The 17,318-nt window shown below is 29.2% G+C and overlaps 2 protein-coding genes across 3 annotated transcripts; one reads left to right on the forward strand and one right to left on the reverse strand.

Annotated features, from left to right (window-relative positions):
• The first annotated feature begins 658 nt into the window (after nt 1–658).
• Nucleotides 659–3,097, forward strand: LOC107018901 (heavy metal-associated isoprenylated plant protein 39-like). Of its 2 annotated transcripts, none has more exons than XM_015219492.2 (3): nt 659–817; nt 1,378–1,453; nt 2,503–3,097. In XM_015219492.2, the coding sequence occupies exons 1-3, from the start codon at nt 812–814 to the stop codon at nt 2,856–2,858; spliced, it is 438 nt and encodes a 145-aa protein (XP_015074978.1). In that variant the 5' UTR covers nt 659–811; the 3' UTR covers nt 2,859–3,097. The 2 variants fall into 2 exon arrangements, with proteins under 2 accessions (XP_015074978.1, XP_015074977.1); XM_015219491.2 differs by lacking the exon at nt 659–817 and adding an exon at nt 820–891.
• Nucleotides 3,098–5,204: 2,107 nt separating this feature from the next.
• Nucleotides 5,205–10,572, reverse strand: LOC107018994 (probable RNA methyltransferase At5g51130). The gene is made up of 8 exons (XM_015219583.2): nt 9,567–10,572; nt 7,772–7,886; nt 7,526–7,573; nt 6,890–7,160; nt 6,328–6,415; nt 6,171–6,236; nt 5,949–6,017; nt 5,205–5,847 (listed from the first exon to the last, which is right to left on the reverse strand). The coding sequence occupies exons 1-8, from the start codon at nt 9,699–9,701 to the stop codon at nt 5,758–5,760; spliced, it is 882 nt and encodes a 293-aa protein (XP_015075069.1). The 5' UTR covers nt 9,702–10,572; the 3' UTR covers nt 5,205–5,757.
• Nucleotides 10,573–17,318: the final 6,746 nt, after the last annotated feature.

The following is a 17,318-nucleotide window of genomic DNA, read 5'->3' on the forward strand; positions in this document are numbered from 1 at the left end:
AGAAAATTATTAATAAAATAAGTTTAACCTTATATAGTATAAGTGTGTCTCTGAGATTTCGGGCATAGATTGAGAGGGTACTTGTGCATTATCCCTTTATTTTATGCGATTTCATTATTATTATTTTTGTTGGATATTTTAGTGTCATTAATCGTATCATATTTTGTGTTATTTTTCAAAAAACACCTAGATAGTTATAATTTAGTAGGACTAAAACAATATTTGAAGTAAAAGTAAATTATATGTTTTTATGAATACTTTATTGGAAAAGCCCGAAAAACTCGAGATTGAAAAACTCGAGTTTTATTAGTTTGGTTTGATTTATAAATTTAAAAATCCAACACAAATATTTGGTTTGATATTTGAAAAATTCAAACCAACTCAGTCATTTACACCCCTAAGCACAACTATTACTTTTAATCGTCATCTCTTTTATCAAAACTTCTTGTCTTTCTATATTGATTATTTTGTATCTCGAAATTTGAATAATGATATATAAATTGAGACAGAGAAAATACTGATCAATTGGAGTGGGGTGGAGTGGTGGGGTGGGGGTCCTGTTGTATGCCACGATGCATTAGCAATTAGGCAGAAGACTTGCTTGGCTAGAAATAAAAGCCTCTTACAATAGAAATACAACTTCAAAAGTACAATGTCTTTTTATTTCCACTCGTCACTAAAAACCATATATTATAAAAATTGTACAAATTTCTGTCTCTTTCTCATCCTCTACTACTTTGCCATTATATTTTCCACTTTTTGCTAGTTGTTGTTTCTTCTTATTCCATTCACTCTTATTGTACAAAAAAAAATGAAGGTATGATATTCTTCAATTCATCTTGTTTCATTTCTTTTCTTCTTTTGTACATCCATATACATCGGTTTGATCGAGTCAGTATTTTTAGTTTATGAATTTTAAATTATCAATTTTCATTTACGATGTTCTATTTATATGTCACATATTTTTTAAAATTATAAATAGAAAATTTAAATTAAAGTTACTGAATTCACTGAATCAATAGCTTAGGTATGGCTTTGCCCCGATCGCACATGTGTTTTACTTTTTCTACTTTGGGGATAGGAGCCAAAATTACTGAGTTTACTGAATCCGTACCTTTAACATTTTTTTTCCTAGATCCTTTGGATCACTACTAAAAAACCTAGACTCGATTATGAAATTTACCGATTATCTTTATCTACCTGATTTATCACTAAAATGTTCTCAAACTAATTGAATTTATATATCATTAGTTGTTAATCCAACTACATAGAATTAACATGAAAATTTTAGTAATTTAGTTAAATTTTTTGTTAGTTTAACTAGTGAATTTTTAATCTTCTAAGCTATGATTTCTCTTTGGTCTTTGCTTTGTGTAGAAATTTATCCTGAAATTGGATTTGGGAGATGACAGAGAAAAAAGGAAGGCCTTGAAGATAGTGGCTGCTCTTCCAGGTAATAAGTACTTTTCCGATTTCAATTTGATTGGCTTGATTCGAAATATAAATGTGTGAATATTAAATTTTTAATATTTTTGTAATATAATATTTCACCTTTTAAATAGTAATTATGATAAATAAATTAAAACTGAGAAAATAATTAATTTTCTATTACAAAGTTAAAATGTACAAATAATATAAAAGCTTCATTACACTATCCTATCGTAGTACTACATTATTAGTGTTAGGAGAAAATCGAGTGGTGAATATTATTTGGATACTTGATGTGGAAATTTTTATTTAATATGGCAACTATGTTTGAATTCATTGATATGTTTTTGTTTTTCTTGAAAGGAAAGAAGAAAAAAAATAATTTTCGTCGGTTTCAGTTTAATTGTCATACTTTTTTAAAGCATATTACAAAAGAATGTCTTTTTAACAATTCGTTCATTTCAACTTTTTCATATAACATATTTAAGATCACAAAATTTAACAATATTTTAGTACACTTCATATGTTTTTAATTTGAGACCACAAGATTCAAACTTTTTTACTTTTTTATATTTTGTATAAAGTCTAAATATGTCAAATAAATTAAAACGAGAAAATAACGAACAATGTGTACACGTCAATTCTTAATCAATGCCACGTCAAATGGGTCCTCCATAATTACAACTACACGTCAGCAACTCATTTTGCCCTAATATACCCTCATATTACTTGACCTTTATTAATTTCACATATTTTTAAAGAAAAATTTAATTAAAAGTACATTTTATTAAATTAATTTAATTAATGGTGTTATATAGTAATTTCTTACTATTGTTAATTCTTCTTTTGTGAAGGGCCTCATCGAAATAGTATCTAATTTGCAATAAAACAAATGAAAATGTTGTTACAAATGTAGCTCTTTATAAATTTGTTTGTAAAAATTCACTAAATAAATACTTCTATTATATGACAAGGTCATTTTAGAAACTTTAATGATACGAACCTTATTGAATAGTTTATATTTTGAATCTGTCTTTGTTGTATAATGAAATTGACACTCTCGAGATTTTACAGGAATAGATGAAATTACGATAGATATGAAAGGTAAGACGTTAATGATAATAGGGACGGTTGATCCGGTGAGTGTAGTGAGCAAATTGCGCAAGTTTTGGGCAGTAGAAATGATGTTAGTGGGACCAAAAGAGGAACCAAAGAAAGAAGAAGAAACAAAGAAAGAAGAGCCTAAAAAAGGAGGAGAAAAAGATGACAAGAAAGAAGAAACAAAAAAGGAAGAAGAAGAGAAGAAGCCAATGGTACCAATAGGTATGGTAATGCCATATAGACCTTATTATCATCCTCCTCCTATGCACACATATTACCAAGTCCATCATAGCATTGAAGAGAATCCTAATGCATGTGTCATTTGCTAAAACAAAAATTACGAATCGAAGCGATAAAGAGCTGAATATTGTTACTTGGAATATTTTACTGTGTTACTATATATGTTATGTATGTATGTTTAGTGTACAACATTCTAGTTGGTCTTGGTTAATCCTATTTTATAATATATGAATCCAAGACTAACTTTCAAGATTATATATAATGTAGAGGAGATTTTGTGAATAGACAATATGATTTGTATCTTCAAATTCAAGTATATTTTATTGTGTATAGAGAGTATTCAATAACAATTTTGCTGCCTTTTGTTAAAAAAAAAAAAATTACCCCTTTGTTGAACTAGCTTTTGTTTTACATATGTGATGTATTGTGATACTTGAAGTTTGAATCAATTTTTTTCTTTCCCAAACTCACATGATTGTGATATTATTTCTCTTGGATTGAGATGGAGTGAAAAAGTATCAACGTAATTATTATTGTGATGAGAGGAATATAAATCTACCTTTAACTAGGAGTTTAAGCCTTCGATATTAAAAAAAGTCATAATAGAAAAATGCTTCTCAGTTTAATGAATCTTACTCAATGAATTCAGATTATTGAAGGCTAAAGATATCAAATATCAAATGAAAAAAAAACAACAACAAAATAAAGCGAAAAAGTAAGAATGATTTGCTAGAAATTTTCATATATATGAAAATGATCAATTGCTAACGAATCATTCCAACAATCCAAATTCGTTTAGTATATTATATTAGTAACAAAAACAAATTACTAGCATATTTCAGAATTTAGCAATGGATTCCTACTAAAATTTTACTAACTAAATAAAGTAGTTGGTAAATAATATATGTTTGGGAAAAAATAGGATAAAAAATAGTATAGCTCGATCAAATATAAGAATAGAGTCAGGAGGTTGATGTTTACATTTACATATTGAAAAATATTGACTATTTATGTCGCCTAATTTAGCAACTATCGACGAAAATATTATACTAATAAACACCTTTCGTTGGTTATATTAACAATTGAGTACATATTGATTGGTAAATATGATAGAAAAAAGTAGACTATAGTTTATTTAACAAATTACTAAGCATTAGCTAACATAATAATTTTGTAGCTAATTTTACGAACAAGTCAAAAAATGATCTGAGGAATCAACATTAAATTTTGGGTAGTAATTTTTCACCACATAAACAATTCCTATATATTTTATAGTAAAGTATTGTAGCTAGTTGAGTGAACCAAATAATACCTTGATGTGTTTTTGATGTAACATGTCTCTTTGAGTGGTAGACCATTGGAACCTAACCTAGCCACACAATAATCTTCCTTTTAACTTATTTGTTTGTGTGTTTCTGAAATAACATATATATTACTAGAAAATAGAGGATCAAAAAATATAGAAATCTATATGTGCAAATTGAAATTTGTTTTTGATTTATTATGTTAGTCTTTGATTTTTCCTTTCGAGGTAAAGAATTTGTGTAATTATTTTCTAATATACATTTGTTTTTGTTTTTGCAGAAAGTACTTCGATTTGATTTGCGAGAATTCAAAAGTTTGTTTGGAGAACTAAACCATTTTGAGCAAAAAGTACATTTTCTTAGATTTTTGGATTTTGAGTTTTTTGCCAAAAAAAAAAACTTGACAAATTTTATGGGCAAACAAATAGTCAAAAGATTTTTCAAAAAAAGTACTTGTAGTATCTATGGTCAAATATGTCCTAGACACTTAAATTGAGATAGGAAAAATATAATATTTTAGTGAAAAAAATTAATTTTTTTGCTAAGCAAATTCAAAATACAAAAGAAATAAATATGAAAAGAAATCAACGAAATTCATGTATATATATTTATGCTTCCTGCATCACTCAACATCAACACACAAAATTGGGCGACACAGGAAATTGTGCAAAAGAATATAACCATCTCTTATCTTTTGGAGGAAATTAATTTGTTGTTTGTGACACAATTTTGATTGAATTGATTGAAATGCTAATTGTGATTTAAAAGATAACATAAATATGATGCTTTGGATAATGTGAGCATTTATACATATTTGATATTTCAGCTGATTTATACAAATGAGAGACTATCACTGATTTATTCAAATCTGCTGCACCTTAGCAAACATAAAATTTGCTATAAATCACAATTATACAAACTATAGCTGTATCATACAAATATAATTTTTATGCTTGCTAAACCTAAAATTTACTCTTTACATAATTGGTCAACACAATATTCCACAGTCCACATTTTTTTTTGCGTGTGGAGTTAGGATAAAACATGAAAAATATTTAGGATGTTTTAAAAATAAAAATTACGACAAGAGAAATTCACAGTTACTATTCTTTGAATGTGCACAAGGTAAAATTTCCACTCTAATACATCTTAGAAATCATATAGAAGAGATAACCCACACAAATAAGCCTTGTGCAATGAGCTCAATCAAGAAGACAAACCATTTGCCTACACTAGCAAGGATTCAAACTTCAGACCTCTGTTATAGAAGTATCAAACTCAAACCACTGAATGCCAAAAATATTTAGTGTTCTTTTCTTTTTTTTTCCTGGAATAGTATTTTTACATGCTTAGAACATTCATAAGCTTCTACAACTACCTGTATTTGATGACCTGTTGTTTCAAAATTTTGATTAAACCATGGCATGGCTAATTATCAGTTAGACCAAATATACATACACATCCAATTACAAGTGAGGTGAAATAAATCATCACCCCCAGTACAGGAAAGATTTGGAATAAATTCAAGAGCTCGGTATCTTGCTTCGATAACATCCCTTTAGAGCTGATGATCTTGCGGAAACCATCTCTACACCCCAAAAAAGTAGAGGGTAAGATCTGCGTACATCATATCCTCCGTGTATATATATATGTATATATAAAGCAATTTCATAGCCTTAATGCATCATTTCCAGAATGCAAAAATTGGTCTATTAAACCCAGGTTTGCGACCAGACGCACTGGATGTTATGTCCTCTACCATTCTAAATCCAATCTACATTCAAATTTAAAAATTGACGCGTTAGTCATACCTAACAGCGTCATAAAATATTTATCCTTCAAGTTTCATAAGCTAAAGATTCTCTGCAATCATACCTTGTCCAAAAGTATATCTTGAAAATCTTCTGGACGAATCTTAATTTCTTGATAATTAATTCTTGTTGTCTGCATAACGAGGAAAACATTAATATGCTCCAAAGGAAAATTTTGTCCACACGCTCGAGCTTTAAGGAAAGGACCCAAAATATGGTATTGGCTGTACAACTTATAAGTTTAAAAAAATGTATCTGACTCTAGCAACAATACGAAAGGGAATACCTCAGATACAAGACGATTACTGTAGTATGAACTCCAAGGCTGAGGCTCCAAAATAAAAACACCACCCTGTTACAAAAAAATACAGTCAAAAAGTGTTACTCAGCAAATTATTTCCAGAACCAAAAAGATGCTTCTCATATATACGTAACATATTTACCGGTGAAAGAAGCCTCCAGACTTTTGAAAATAAAGTTATAAGTCCCTCATCACCCCAGTTTAATTGCACCCATTTTGACACACTTAAACTGCATCAACAGAAATTCAATTGATCATGCACACATACATATAGAATTAAAACAAAATCTTCTAGCACCTAATACTACAGAAATTCACAATAGTAAAGGGAAACATACTACATAAGTATTGCATTGCTTAAGATTATATGACTCATGCAACAAAGAAAAGCAGAAAACCAGGTCTAATCTTCTCTGTAAGTAACCTCTGGAGTTAATTCATGCGCTCAATTTTCGGGAAAGCCAAAGATTGAGAGCCCTGCACCTCTCTTGTATTATCGTTTCTACTCAGATGACTTGCCTATACCACTAAAAGGAGAGGTGAACTTTTAGCTTATGTTGGGTGATTTTGGTAAGGAATCACAATTTCTAACCATATCATATCTTAGTTACAATTTTCATAAAAGGATAGCAATGAACAAGAAGGATTTCTTCATATATCTGGAACCATATAAATAAGATGAAACTCAAGGAAAGAGAACTTACCAAATAATCGTATCATAAGATGTATGTTCCCCGGGATGCCAATTCTGAACAAAATTTCCCTTCCTGAAAGAGACTATGTCAAACAAATTTGCCTCTTGCACATGATGAGATTCTGTACAATCAATGCCTGCAGGCTTCTTAGGTGACTCAGCCTCATGGTTTTCAATACCAGTAACATTCTTTGACTCAGTCGACTTGGCAACCCCCGCCGGGACAGCTCCAGTACTCCTCACTGCTTTCCTGAGAGTCCAATAGGCATCCTGGATTCTTGCTGGAAGGTGAGCAGAGATAATCAAAGTTATAAACTACATTCTAGCAACTCTTGGTCAAATGATAGATCCTTAAAGATGATTACTTGGATAACAGAATATGAAATTATCGGCAACTATGACAATAAGTAGCAAAAAGAGATCAATAGACCAAGTTTATGCCAAACAGTATGACATAATCCAACCACACATTGTTATCCTGGAAAAAACAGTTGTTTGGATCCAGCCAATTTTACAGGAAAAAATCAACACAATGCACTGTGTTCAAAACCAGAATTTATAGCATCATAATCAGTTCCTCAATTCTTCATGCCAGAATCAACTAATGTGAAACACATATATATGGATGAAAAGTTCAAATACTTACCATCATCAATATCGACTCCAAGGATGCTTCGGCAGTTAAACTTTTGAGCTGGAATGAAGAAAGTAACTGATATTAACAAAAGATAAGAAAAGGGAAATGCATAATATCTATTGGTGGACAATGTTTCAGGGATTATCAAAGCAAAAGTCCCGCATGCGAGTAAAAATAAGGTGAAATCCTAATTCAGAATCCCATTTAAAACAGATTCCCAAATTAATCAGCTATGCAATTAACAAAAAGTTGTACCGATAGCGATTGTGATCACTCCACTGTTACAGCCAATGTCAAGACAATCCTTGCCTTCAAACCACTCCTTCTTCATAGCTTTTAATCTTGGATCTTCCTCCAAATTCTGACCTATCTGTGCACAAAGATACCAAACAGTGAGAGTCCATCTAAAGGAGGACAAAACAAATTTGCCCTGCTCCCAAGAGTGTTTCAACTTGGGAGCAGTAAGATTTTCTTGAGAACACAGGAGGCTATAGAAACCTAAATTTTGCTGGAGACAACATCCTTTCCATTAATAATCCATACAATTCTTAAAGGTGTTCTTCCAGATAATAATATGTGGGAACAACAACAACATAGCCAGTGAAATAATATGTAGGAGGTGAACAAGAAAATAGATAAGATCTTCAGTCTCCCACCACCAAAAATTTACTGTGAGGGAAACTTGATTCATTATTTCAGTTTATATAAACTGTGATTAATTGTTTACACTGCTGATATGAATATTCTAACTAAAGGTAACGCAATCGAATATCCCGAGTAACAGAATAATTGGATCAAAAAGACCACAACAATTATACAACAAAATTCAAAACAATATAAATGGGATTGTTAGGCTATTGAAATAGAGATTTGGAGTCTAAAAACCGGCTAGCTCTACTCACACAAGGATTTTGAGAGCAGTACAACATCTATGCAAAGCATGCAAACTTCTCATGAGGATCAACTCGCTTGGTGAGCAAACTCACCTTCACCTTGTAATTGGAGGATTCTAATCCCGTAGATAACATCCCCTTCCCCCTGCTCCTACGTACAACAACATACCCAATGTAACTTTAACTATTGTTCAATTTTTTTGTAAAACAGTTTTGCCCCTAATTGACTTTAACCTTCTCATTCTTCACTTGTAAGAGACACTAGATACTTCGGAAGAACTTCAATCCTTCTGGTAAAGAGAGGGTCAGTTGGTAAAAGAGGAGAAAAACTAACTTTTCTTCTAATAAGTATTATCTTCTCTTTAGAATTAAGCTCCTTATTGATCGTTTCAGCTTTCGATCTCTTCATCAGCCCCAAGTATTATTACCTTGCATGAATCCTATATACCTTACTCTACTTTCAGTACACAAAATCACGAGTGCATTCTTCCTGCCTATAATCAACAACAAAATATCCAATGAAATCCCACAAGTGTGGTCTGGGGAGGGTAGAATGTACGCAGACCTTACTACTACCTCGTGGAGGCAAAGAGGTTGTTTTCGAAAGACCCTCTGTTCAAGTGAAGCTCCCTTCCCTATAGTCATGAGTCATAATCATATCAACCATTACCTAATAGTTATAACCACCTTAACTATTCCAACCCTGCAGAGGCGAACCCAGGAATTGAACGTGCCATACCACTATCATCTTTAATATATAGACGTTAATTCTTTTTCTTCAAACAGATACACTGATACACAAGTCAATTACTTACTACTACAAAGTTTAGAGTGAAACTCCCATAAAACTAAAACGAAAAAAGAACAGTCGAAAAAAAAAAAGAACTGTTGTAACTACTATCAAATAATTAAAACTTTGGGAAAATTCTAAAGATAGGTGAGCCCACTAAATCAACCAGATCCTACATACATTTTTCCGAGGTTACCGGGTGGCCGTGACCCCTCAACCGGCGACCTAAGGGTAGTCTGCCTATTATCATATACAGGGTACCTCTATCCAAAACCCAATACACATTCATTTCCTTATATTAGATGCGAAAATGATCCATTAGCACCTATAAATCCAACAATTAATGAGAAAACAGGGAAAAGCTTACTCTATAGCCATAGTAGTTTCTGTAGTTGCCAAAGACAGCAACTTCTTTTCGTTTTCTCTTCTGGGTCGCCGTCGCCGTCGTCGTTGCCATATCCTCCGGCTGATTCCGTTTGTTATGCTGCTGATTATGCTCCATTGAAAAGATATTGAAGATGAAAGGTGTTGATTAGGGTTTAGGGTTTATCTTTAGAATAAGCGCTTTAACAGAAATGGTCTCTACAGTCTTTGAATTAAATACTATTTGAATCTCTGGGAATAAATAATAATAATAATTGCAAATTAAGGGCATAGCCACAAAACTAACAAAATACAGCTTGAAAATAAAGGAGTGGATCTTTTACAGTTTGTTACCCAAAATAATAATAATAAATAAAGGAGTGGGCCTTTGGGCCCAAATTTGCATATATAAAACACACACACAAAGTGTATATTGCTGTATAGTTGTGTATCAGCTCCAACTCCATCCATTAATCTTTTGTGGACCTGTTCTTCGATTTTTAAGATGGGATAAGGTGGAATTTGAGTCTTTACGGCTCTCTCGAAATGCAAAGGAGGAGGATGAGCCCGTGAGGACTCGGAGATAGATTTCACCTATCGGAGAGAAGCGAAGCAGGGGCAACAACGAATTGGGGAGCAGTGATTTCACACAAAGTACGACTTCAAAACTCAAGCAATAAATTAGAATATTCGAATCCACTTTAAATTAAAATCCTTTTAGAACTTAGAACTAGAAAATTGTATTCGAATTTCATAAGTTTCAAAATTGATTGTTCAAGAAAAACTCCAATCCCTACAATGGAGAAGAGGAGGGGATTTATAGGGGAAATTATAGAGTTCGATTTTGGGGGAAAAAGGGAGGAATTTGAATAAGAATTTGTGGCAAAATCAAAATTGTAGATTCAAAAGTTTTTAGGAAAATTCAGATTTACAAGACGTGAGCGTCTTTGATCGATTTGTCGTCCTTGAAGCTCGACGTGGTGCAATCCGTGCCTAACAAGGACAAAAACGCGACCACTTTCTACTAGAACGTACGAGCGCAGAGAGACACGACAATAAAGTTGTTGCTTTGCTGTGAAATCTGATGTCTGATCATTGAATTTGACGTTGTATGCTGGCGTGAAGACTCCACTTCTCGTTTGACGTTGTTGAAAGGAAACGTTGTTTGTCGATAATAGGTCATTCATTGTATTATTGTACTTTTATTTTTATTTTTTGTTTTCAATAAAAGTTGATGACCTATAAAATTCAAGTTTTATTCATATTTGTATCATAGATTCAAAAGTAATCACTTTTAGATTGTTAAATTATTTATGATTCATTAATTTTCTATTTTGCTAACATAATATATTGAAATGTTAATTTTGTTCTTATGATTGATTAACTGTTATAACCTATGAAGCTAAGGATTTCGTAAAAGATTCATATGAATTTGAAGTATTGCAACTTATATTTCATGTATTGGTAATTTATAAAAAGTTTATTTTAAATTATTACTCGCGCGGACAAATTTCCTAATTATAAATACAGAAACAAAAAAGAATAGCAAGAAACACATATTGTGTATGCAAAAAGAATGAAATCATCAAATTAATATTTGATTTTTTAGTTTTTCTTTTTGCAAATATAATAAAAATGAAATTCCTAATTATTATAATTATTTTTAAAAAATTAAGATAATTATATTAATTGGGCTTCATAATAAAAAAAAAATAGAATAACAAAGGACCGAATGATTAACATTGTTAATATATGTAACTAAATTATTTATACAAATCAAAATTTAAAAAGTTACAGCAAAAGTAGCAAACTCACTATAATACAATCCAAAATAATAATAAAAAAAGACTAATAAAAATTATCTCTTATTATACTTTATTTTTTTCCTTCTACCATCTTCCTTTGCAAGTAGATCTATCAACATATTTTACTTCATATATTAAACTCTTCATCATATGCTATCGATTCAAAGAAAAAAAAAGGAATATGATTAAAAAAATATCACATACCAATTAAAAAAATATTATACCAAAAAAAGAAATTTATATTATATGTAATATTGTGTATATTATTTTTCAATAGTACTAGCAAATAGTAGCAATATTAAATAAAACCATCTATTTAAAATTAACGAATATTATAATTAATCAAACTATATTATACCCCAGAAATTGATTATTAGAAAGAACAATCGCATCGTGACATCACTTTGTTCATTATTATAAACATATTGCTTTATACTTGCTGCCTAGTGAATAATAATACATGTATAAATTGAATATTAAGAAAGCATGTACCCAAGTACGTAAAAATAAAAGAAAGAATTAAGAATGGAATATTTCAAATTTTCGTGTACTTTTTTTTTTCCGTTACATGTTAATTAATTCACAATCAAATATGATGAAGAAGAGAAATGTAACTTAGAATTTGAATTTTGATAGAACTAAATATGAATTTATATAAGTAAAATAGAGGAAATAAAAAGAAATACTTGAGAATGAAATATTTTTTACGTTTATATATTTTTTTATTACATGTTAGTTCATTTACAAATTAATATGATAAAAAACAAAAAAATTATCTTGGATGTGAATCTTCACGATACTAAATATAAATTTATAGGCAAAATAGAAAAATATCATATATAAGACATCATAAATTTACAAATATAAGTTTTAATGTGAATACATAAAAATTATTAGAGTATATGAATTTTATTAAAAGTAAAAATTAAAGAGGTCTAATTCATAGGTAAAAACTCCTTGTGAATAAATAATAAATTACTTAAAATATATTTTTTAAAAAAACCATTATCATCTTTTTGATTAAAAGTGAAGCAAGCAAGTAAAAAAAAAGTGAAATGTTTTTATCGTTAATGTTTCTCCATTAATAAAATATTTATTTATACTAAATTAAGTAATTTACTTTTATAAAACAGTAATTAATTTATTTTTTTTAAAAAAGGAGAAAGCAGATTGTCAGTTCACCTTAGTTATGTTTCTTCTTTATTATATATATATATGTGAGAGATATTTAATTTGTAATTTAAAAATTCACTTTTAATAATACATATATAAGTTATATAAGTTATGAGGATACTTATATATTATTTTATATAAGGTAAAAAATAACATAACTTATAATAATATCTACAAAATCAATACATGCATTATTAATGCATTTGATATATAAACCCTGTTTTAGCCAGCTTTTAAGTACCTTTTTTCTGCTCTTTAGCTTTAAGGGGGCGTTTGGTAAGATGTATTAAAAGAAATAATCCATGTATTAGATGTGGTATAATTTAATACTGTGTTTGGTAGGAATATGAGCCTATGTATAACTAATCCATGGATTAGTTAATACATCCTACATGGTATTATGTGATGTATTGCTAATACCTCCCATTTGGAGGTATTAGCTCTAATACCATGGACTATTCTAGGTAAAGACAAAAATACCCCTCAAATCCTTTTAATATTTAATTTATTTTTTTGATTTTATATTTTATATTTTATATTTATACTAATAAAGTTATTTAAATAAATTAGCTTACAACTTTTATTATTTAGATATAATTTTTTATTTCTAAAATATGAATTACTTAATCTATTTATTATTAATATAAAATATTATAATCCGACTAATATGCTAATGTTGATGTATGAATTTAAGAATAATTCATAAGTAAAATATTGTCTCTTAATGAAAGTTCATTAAACATTACACAAGTAGTCTAAAACAAGAGTGTGCGTATATATATATACACACTCATCTCGAGTATAAAAATAGTTTAATTTATTTTTCTATATTTATTTTATATTTTTATTTTATTTTATGATAAAGAGTTTTTTAAAATTTATTGATACAAACAAAGTTCAATAAATTTTCTCTATAATCATTATAGTTGTGTGACCTTTTGAGTTATTAACTCTAATTTATTAAGATGACAATTATTTACTCTCAAATAATTTAAGTGAGAAAATAGTGAACATGACAATAAAAATTTTATTCTCCTAACTAGTTAAAAATGTTATAAAAAAATAATATTCTCCGTTAATTATCTACTTTGACTCAATTACATAAAATACAAAATCTCATAATAACTCTAGGGTATAATTGGAAAGTTTTTTTTAAAAAAATATTTAAACCACACACAAAATTATATAAGAAACAATGAACCAAACACTTGATAAAAATAATCCCTGCATTGCTAATCCCTGCATTGCTAATCCCTGCATTATTCATTTTTGTACCAAACGACCCGTAAGTACATTATATATCAAACTGAAATAGCTATGAAAGCTGTTTTACACCCTAAAATTGGCTGTTTTTGAAATTTCCTTTTTCCATTTTAGTGACTCTATGGTCCACAAAATACAAAAACATCACACACTCCATCAATTTTGGATTGGTATATATGACTAATTAGGTAGTCACTCATCAAGTTGATAAGAAAAACATAAATTCGTAGACTTGAGACTGGATTGTAAATGTCTTTAGCTTTATAATCACACAAACATATCTAACTTTATAAATTAATAATAATAAAGACAAAAAAATATAAATTTGCTTTGGTGGAAGAATTGCGCTGATTGATATTCTGTTATAATAACAATAACAATAACAATAATAATATGATGATGATGATCTTAAATTAAAGCTTATTTTCTAGTACTCAAATGTTTTTAAAGGAAAGGATTGAGAACATATCTTGTAAATTTTTAAAAGAGGTTTAAATGCATAATTTTATAAATAACTAAACAAACGTATTGTAAATATCTTAAAAGAAATTTGAATATTTTTTTTTTAGAATTTGAGTTTAAACAAAAATTTCATGTAAGGAAATTTTAATGAAAAAAAATAATTACATAGATTAAGTAACTTTGTAAGTAAAATATTATAATTGAGTAATTTTTGAAATAAAAATAATGACTTTAAAAGTTAAATTATTATAGTTAAATGATTATTCTGTGAACAATTTATACCTAACTATTACTTGTATTAAAACTTGAAAGTAATAATTTTGCGATTAATTCTTTCCAATTGACCCTTTTACTCACTCTGAATCATATTGTTTACTTTTTTAAAAAAAAAGTTAATTAAAAAATAAGTAATATTTTACGTAATAATAATAATGTTAATTTTGTTTAAATCCACCTTTGTATTGCTACTCTCTATAATCAGAGGAAGAAGAAAAATGTCACAAGATTCATAATAGACATCCAATCATGTATTAGAAACATCACCTTTTTCAGTGTTACATTATTACCTATGTCGGCTTCTATTTAGAAGACATTTTTCTTCTTCCTCAGTATTAGTTTCGTATTTATATTATAATTTGATTAAATATTCTTTTAATAAAGTTAATTTTATATTTTATAGAATTTAAATTTAAAATTTTTAATTAAGAATGAATAATTATTTGACAATCCACCAATATATGCAGGGGCGGATTTAGCTTTATGGGTGAGGGTATCACGACACCCCCAACTTCAGTTAAAACTTTGTATATATATGTGTATAAGTAAAACAATTTGCATAAATAATACATCTGCCACCCAGTGAATGATATGTTGAATAGCGCAACTGGCAAAGGATGCATCCATCCAGCAGAGCATTGAGGGTTCAAAAACAATATACATGCATACATTACAAACTTGAACATGCACACAATAATCACCTACCTCAAATCAAGCCTTTAAAAGCTCTAAAGAATTGAGTTTCCCCCCTTTTCAATGTCTTAACTTGTTCTTCGTCTAAATACATAATAAAACACAACAATCAATCAATAACAATACAAAATTCTACATAAATATAATTCTAGGTCGTCAATTTGTGATTATTCCACCCAATAGAGCTTTCTCCACCATTTATTCAAGTCAAATGCCTTCCTCGAGAGTAATACCATTAATTCAAGTCAAATCCATTCTTTCTGTATTTCTTTACAACATTTATGTTTGGGATCATGATCATGTAAATTCATTGAATGATCAGTCAAGCACTCATTTGAATAATCACCCAATGTCTTGTTTGAATGATCACTCAAACTTTCATTTCCAATCGAATTATTGTCATAATTAAATAAATCCGTTGGTTCAATGTAAGGCCTTACATTAACATTTATCCTTAATGTAGACCTAGGGCCATCAATACTAATATCTAACATGTACAAGATTGTGTGGCTGTCATTTTTTTACGAATTTGAGATCTATTTTTCTCATCCCATTAATTTGATAGTTAATCACCAAGTCATTTGACTAGGAAGTTAACTCATCGACCTCCATTGTTGTACTCTTGCAATCATATCGTCATATGAACCATTGCGATGCAACACAATGGACACTGCCGTCTTACTAGAAGATTTTCAATTCCACCTTTTGTGAGTCTCCTCCCATATAATCACAATCACCAACAACAAATTCAGTTACTGTCGTTACAGACTGCAGAAAAGATACTATATTACAATATTAGTATCAAAACGATCGATGCGAAACGAAATTCGTACAAAAACGCGACTGAATGAGATTAGGTTCAAAATCTAGCTACTACAATAGAGAAGCATATTTTTAATGCTTCTAAACTACTGAAATGTATCTACTTATGAGTTATCAAGTGATTATGAAAGATTTCTCCAGCTTCTAAAATATCGAAGTAATTTTGAAGTTTATTTGTTTTTTAAAGAAAATGAAATAAAAATGAAAGCAATGAATAGGGTACTGATGATTTTACATGTCAAATGGATTATATGACTGAAAAATTCACCGAAATCAATAAAATCAAAAGCAAAAACGAGTCTCTTTTGATTTATTTTTGATGAGTTTTTTTAAAAATATATAATTTTGATAAAAAAAATACACCTATTATTACGTAGGAAAAGAAAGAGAGACTAAAAAGTATATGTATATATTAAAACTTAAGAATTGCTTTTGTATGTTGTAAATAGGCCACATGGAAACTTAGAATATTTTCTCCATTACTTATTCTCTTCATTTTCGTAACTATACATTTAGATAAAAGTTATGCGTCATAATTAAAAATTAAAAGTGGAAAATTAAAGTAATAAATAAATCTTCAATTTTAATTTTTAATTATAATACGTGATACTTTTATTTAAGTGTGTATTTGGAAAAAATGAGAAAATAAATAATAGAGCGGAGTTAAATCAGATTAGAAGCCCAGTGATGAGTGGACAAAGTACTGGACGGTGATCTCGTACTCTATTTATCTACGTGTAATTTAAAAAGGGAAAATTGTATATATAATAGCAAATTAATAACCTAAAATAAATGGAGTAGCTAGGGTTTGATTTAATTGTGCTCCATAGCAAACGTTAGCCAAAATTTGCCAGGCGTCTCTCTCCCAAAAATCTCGCTCGCCACTCTCCGATTCTCGCTCGCCACTCTCCCTCTGCTCGCCTCTCTCGCTTTATACACAGAATTGTATAATTCTGTTTCTGTTTTGTATAAAGCGAGAGAAAATTGTATATACACATGCAAAAACATATATCTTCGTGTTATACACTTAATTATACAATTTACAAACATTTTACTTCAATTCAATTGTAGACAAATGCAAATTTTATACAAATATTGCAGAGAAAAAGGCCAACGAATTATACAATTGCAGTGAAATACAATTTTCTCTAGCTTTATACAACAGAAGTGTATATATTGTGTTTCTGTTTTTGTATAAAGCGAGAGAAAAACATATATCTTCTTGCTATACACTTATAATTATGTAATATACATACATTTTA

This window comes from Solanum pennellii, chromosome 5 (genome assembly GCF_001406875.1).
Source record: "Solanum pennellii chromosome 5, SPENNV200".
NCBI lineage: Eukaryota > Viridiplantae > Streptophyta > Magnoliopsida > Solanales > Solanaceae > Solanum > Solanum pennellii.

Excerpts from the sequence above, each read along its gene's own strand:
- LOC107018994 (XM_015219583.2), bottom strand. The coding sequence starts at position 9,701 with ATGGAGCATAATCAGCAGCATAACAAACGGAATCAGCCGGAGGATATG. Across the intron at positions 7,887-9,566 it reads GAAACTACTATGGCTATAGA|ATAGGTCAGAATTTGGAGGA; the intron begins GTAAGCTTTTCC and ends CTTTGTGCACAG. Across the intron at positions 5,848-5,948 it reads AAGATATACTTTTGGACAAG|ATTGGATTTAGAATGGTAGA; the intron begins GTATGATTGCAG and ends ATTTGAATGTAG.
- LOC107018901 (XM_015219491.2), top strand. The coding sequence starts at position 820 with ATGATATTCTTCAATTCATCTTGTTTCATTTCTTTTCTTCTTTTGTAC. Across the intron at positions 892-1,377 it reads ATATACATCGGTTTGATCGA|AAATTTATCCTGAAATTGGA; the intron begins GTCAGTATTTTT and ends TGCTTTGTGTAG. Across the intron at positions 1,454-2,502 it reads GATAGTGGCTGCTCTTCCAG|GAATAGATGAAATTACGATA; the intron begins GTAATAAGTACT and ends GAGATTTTACAG.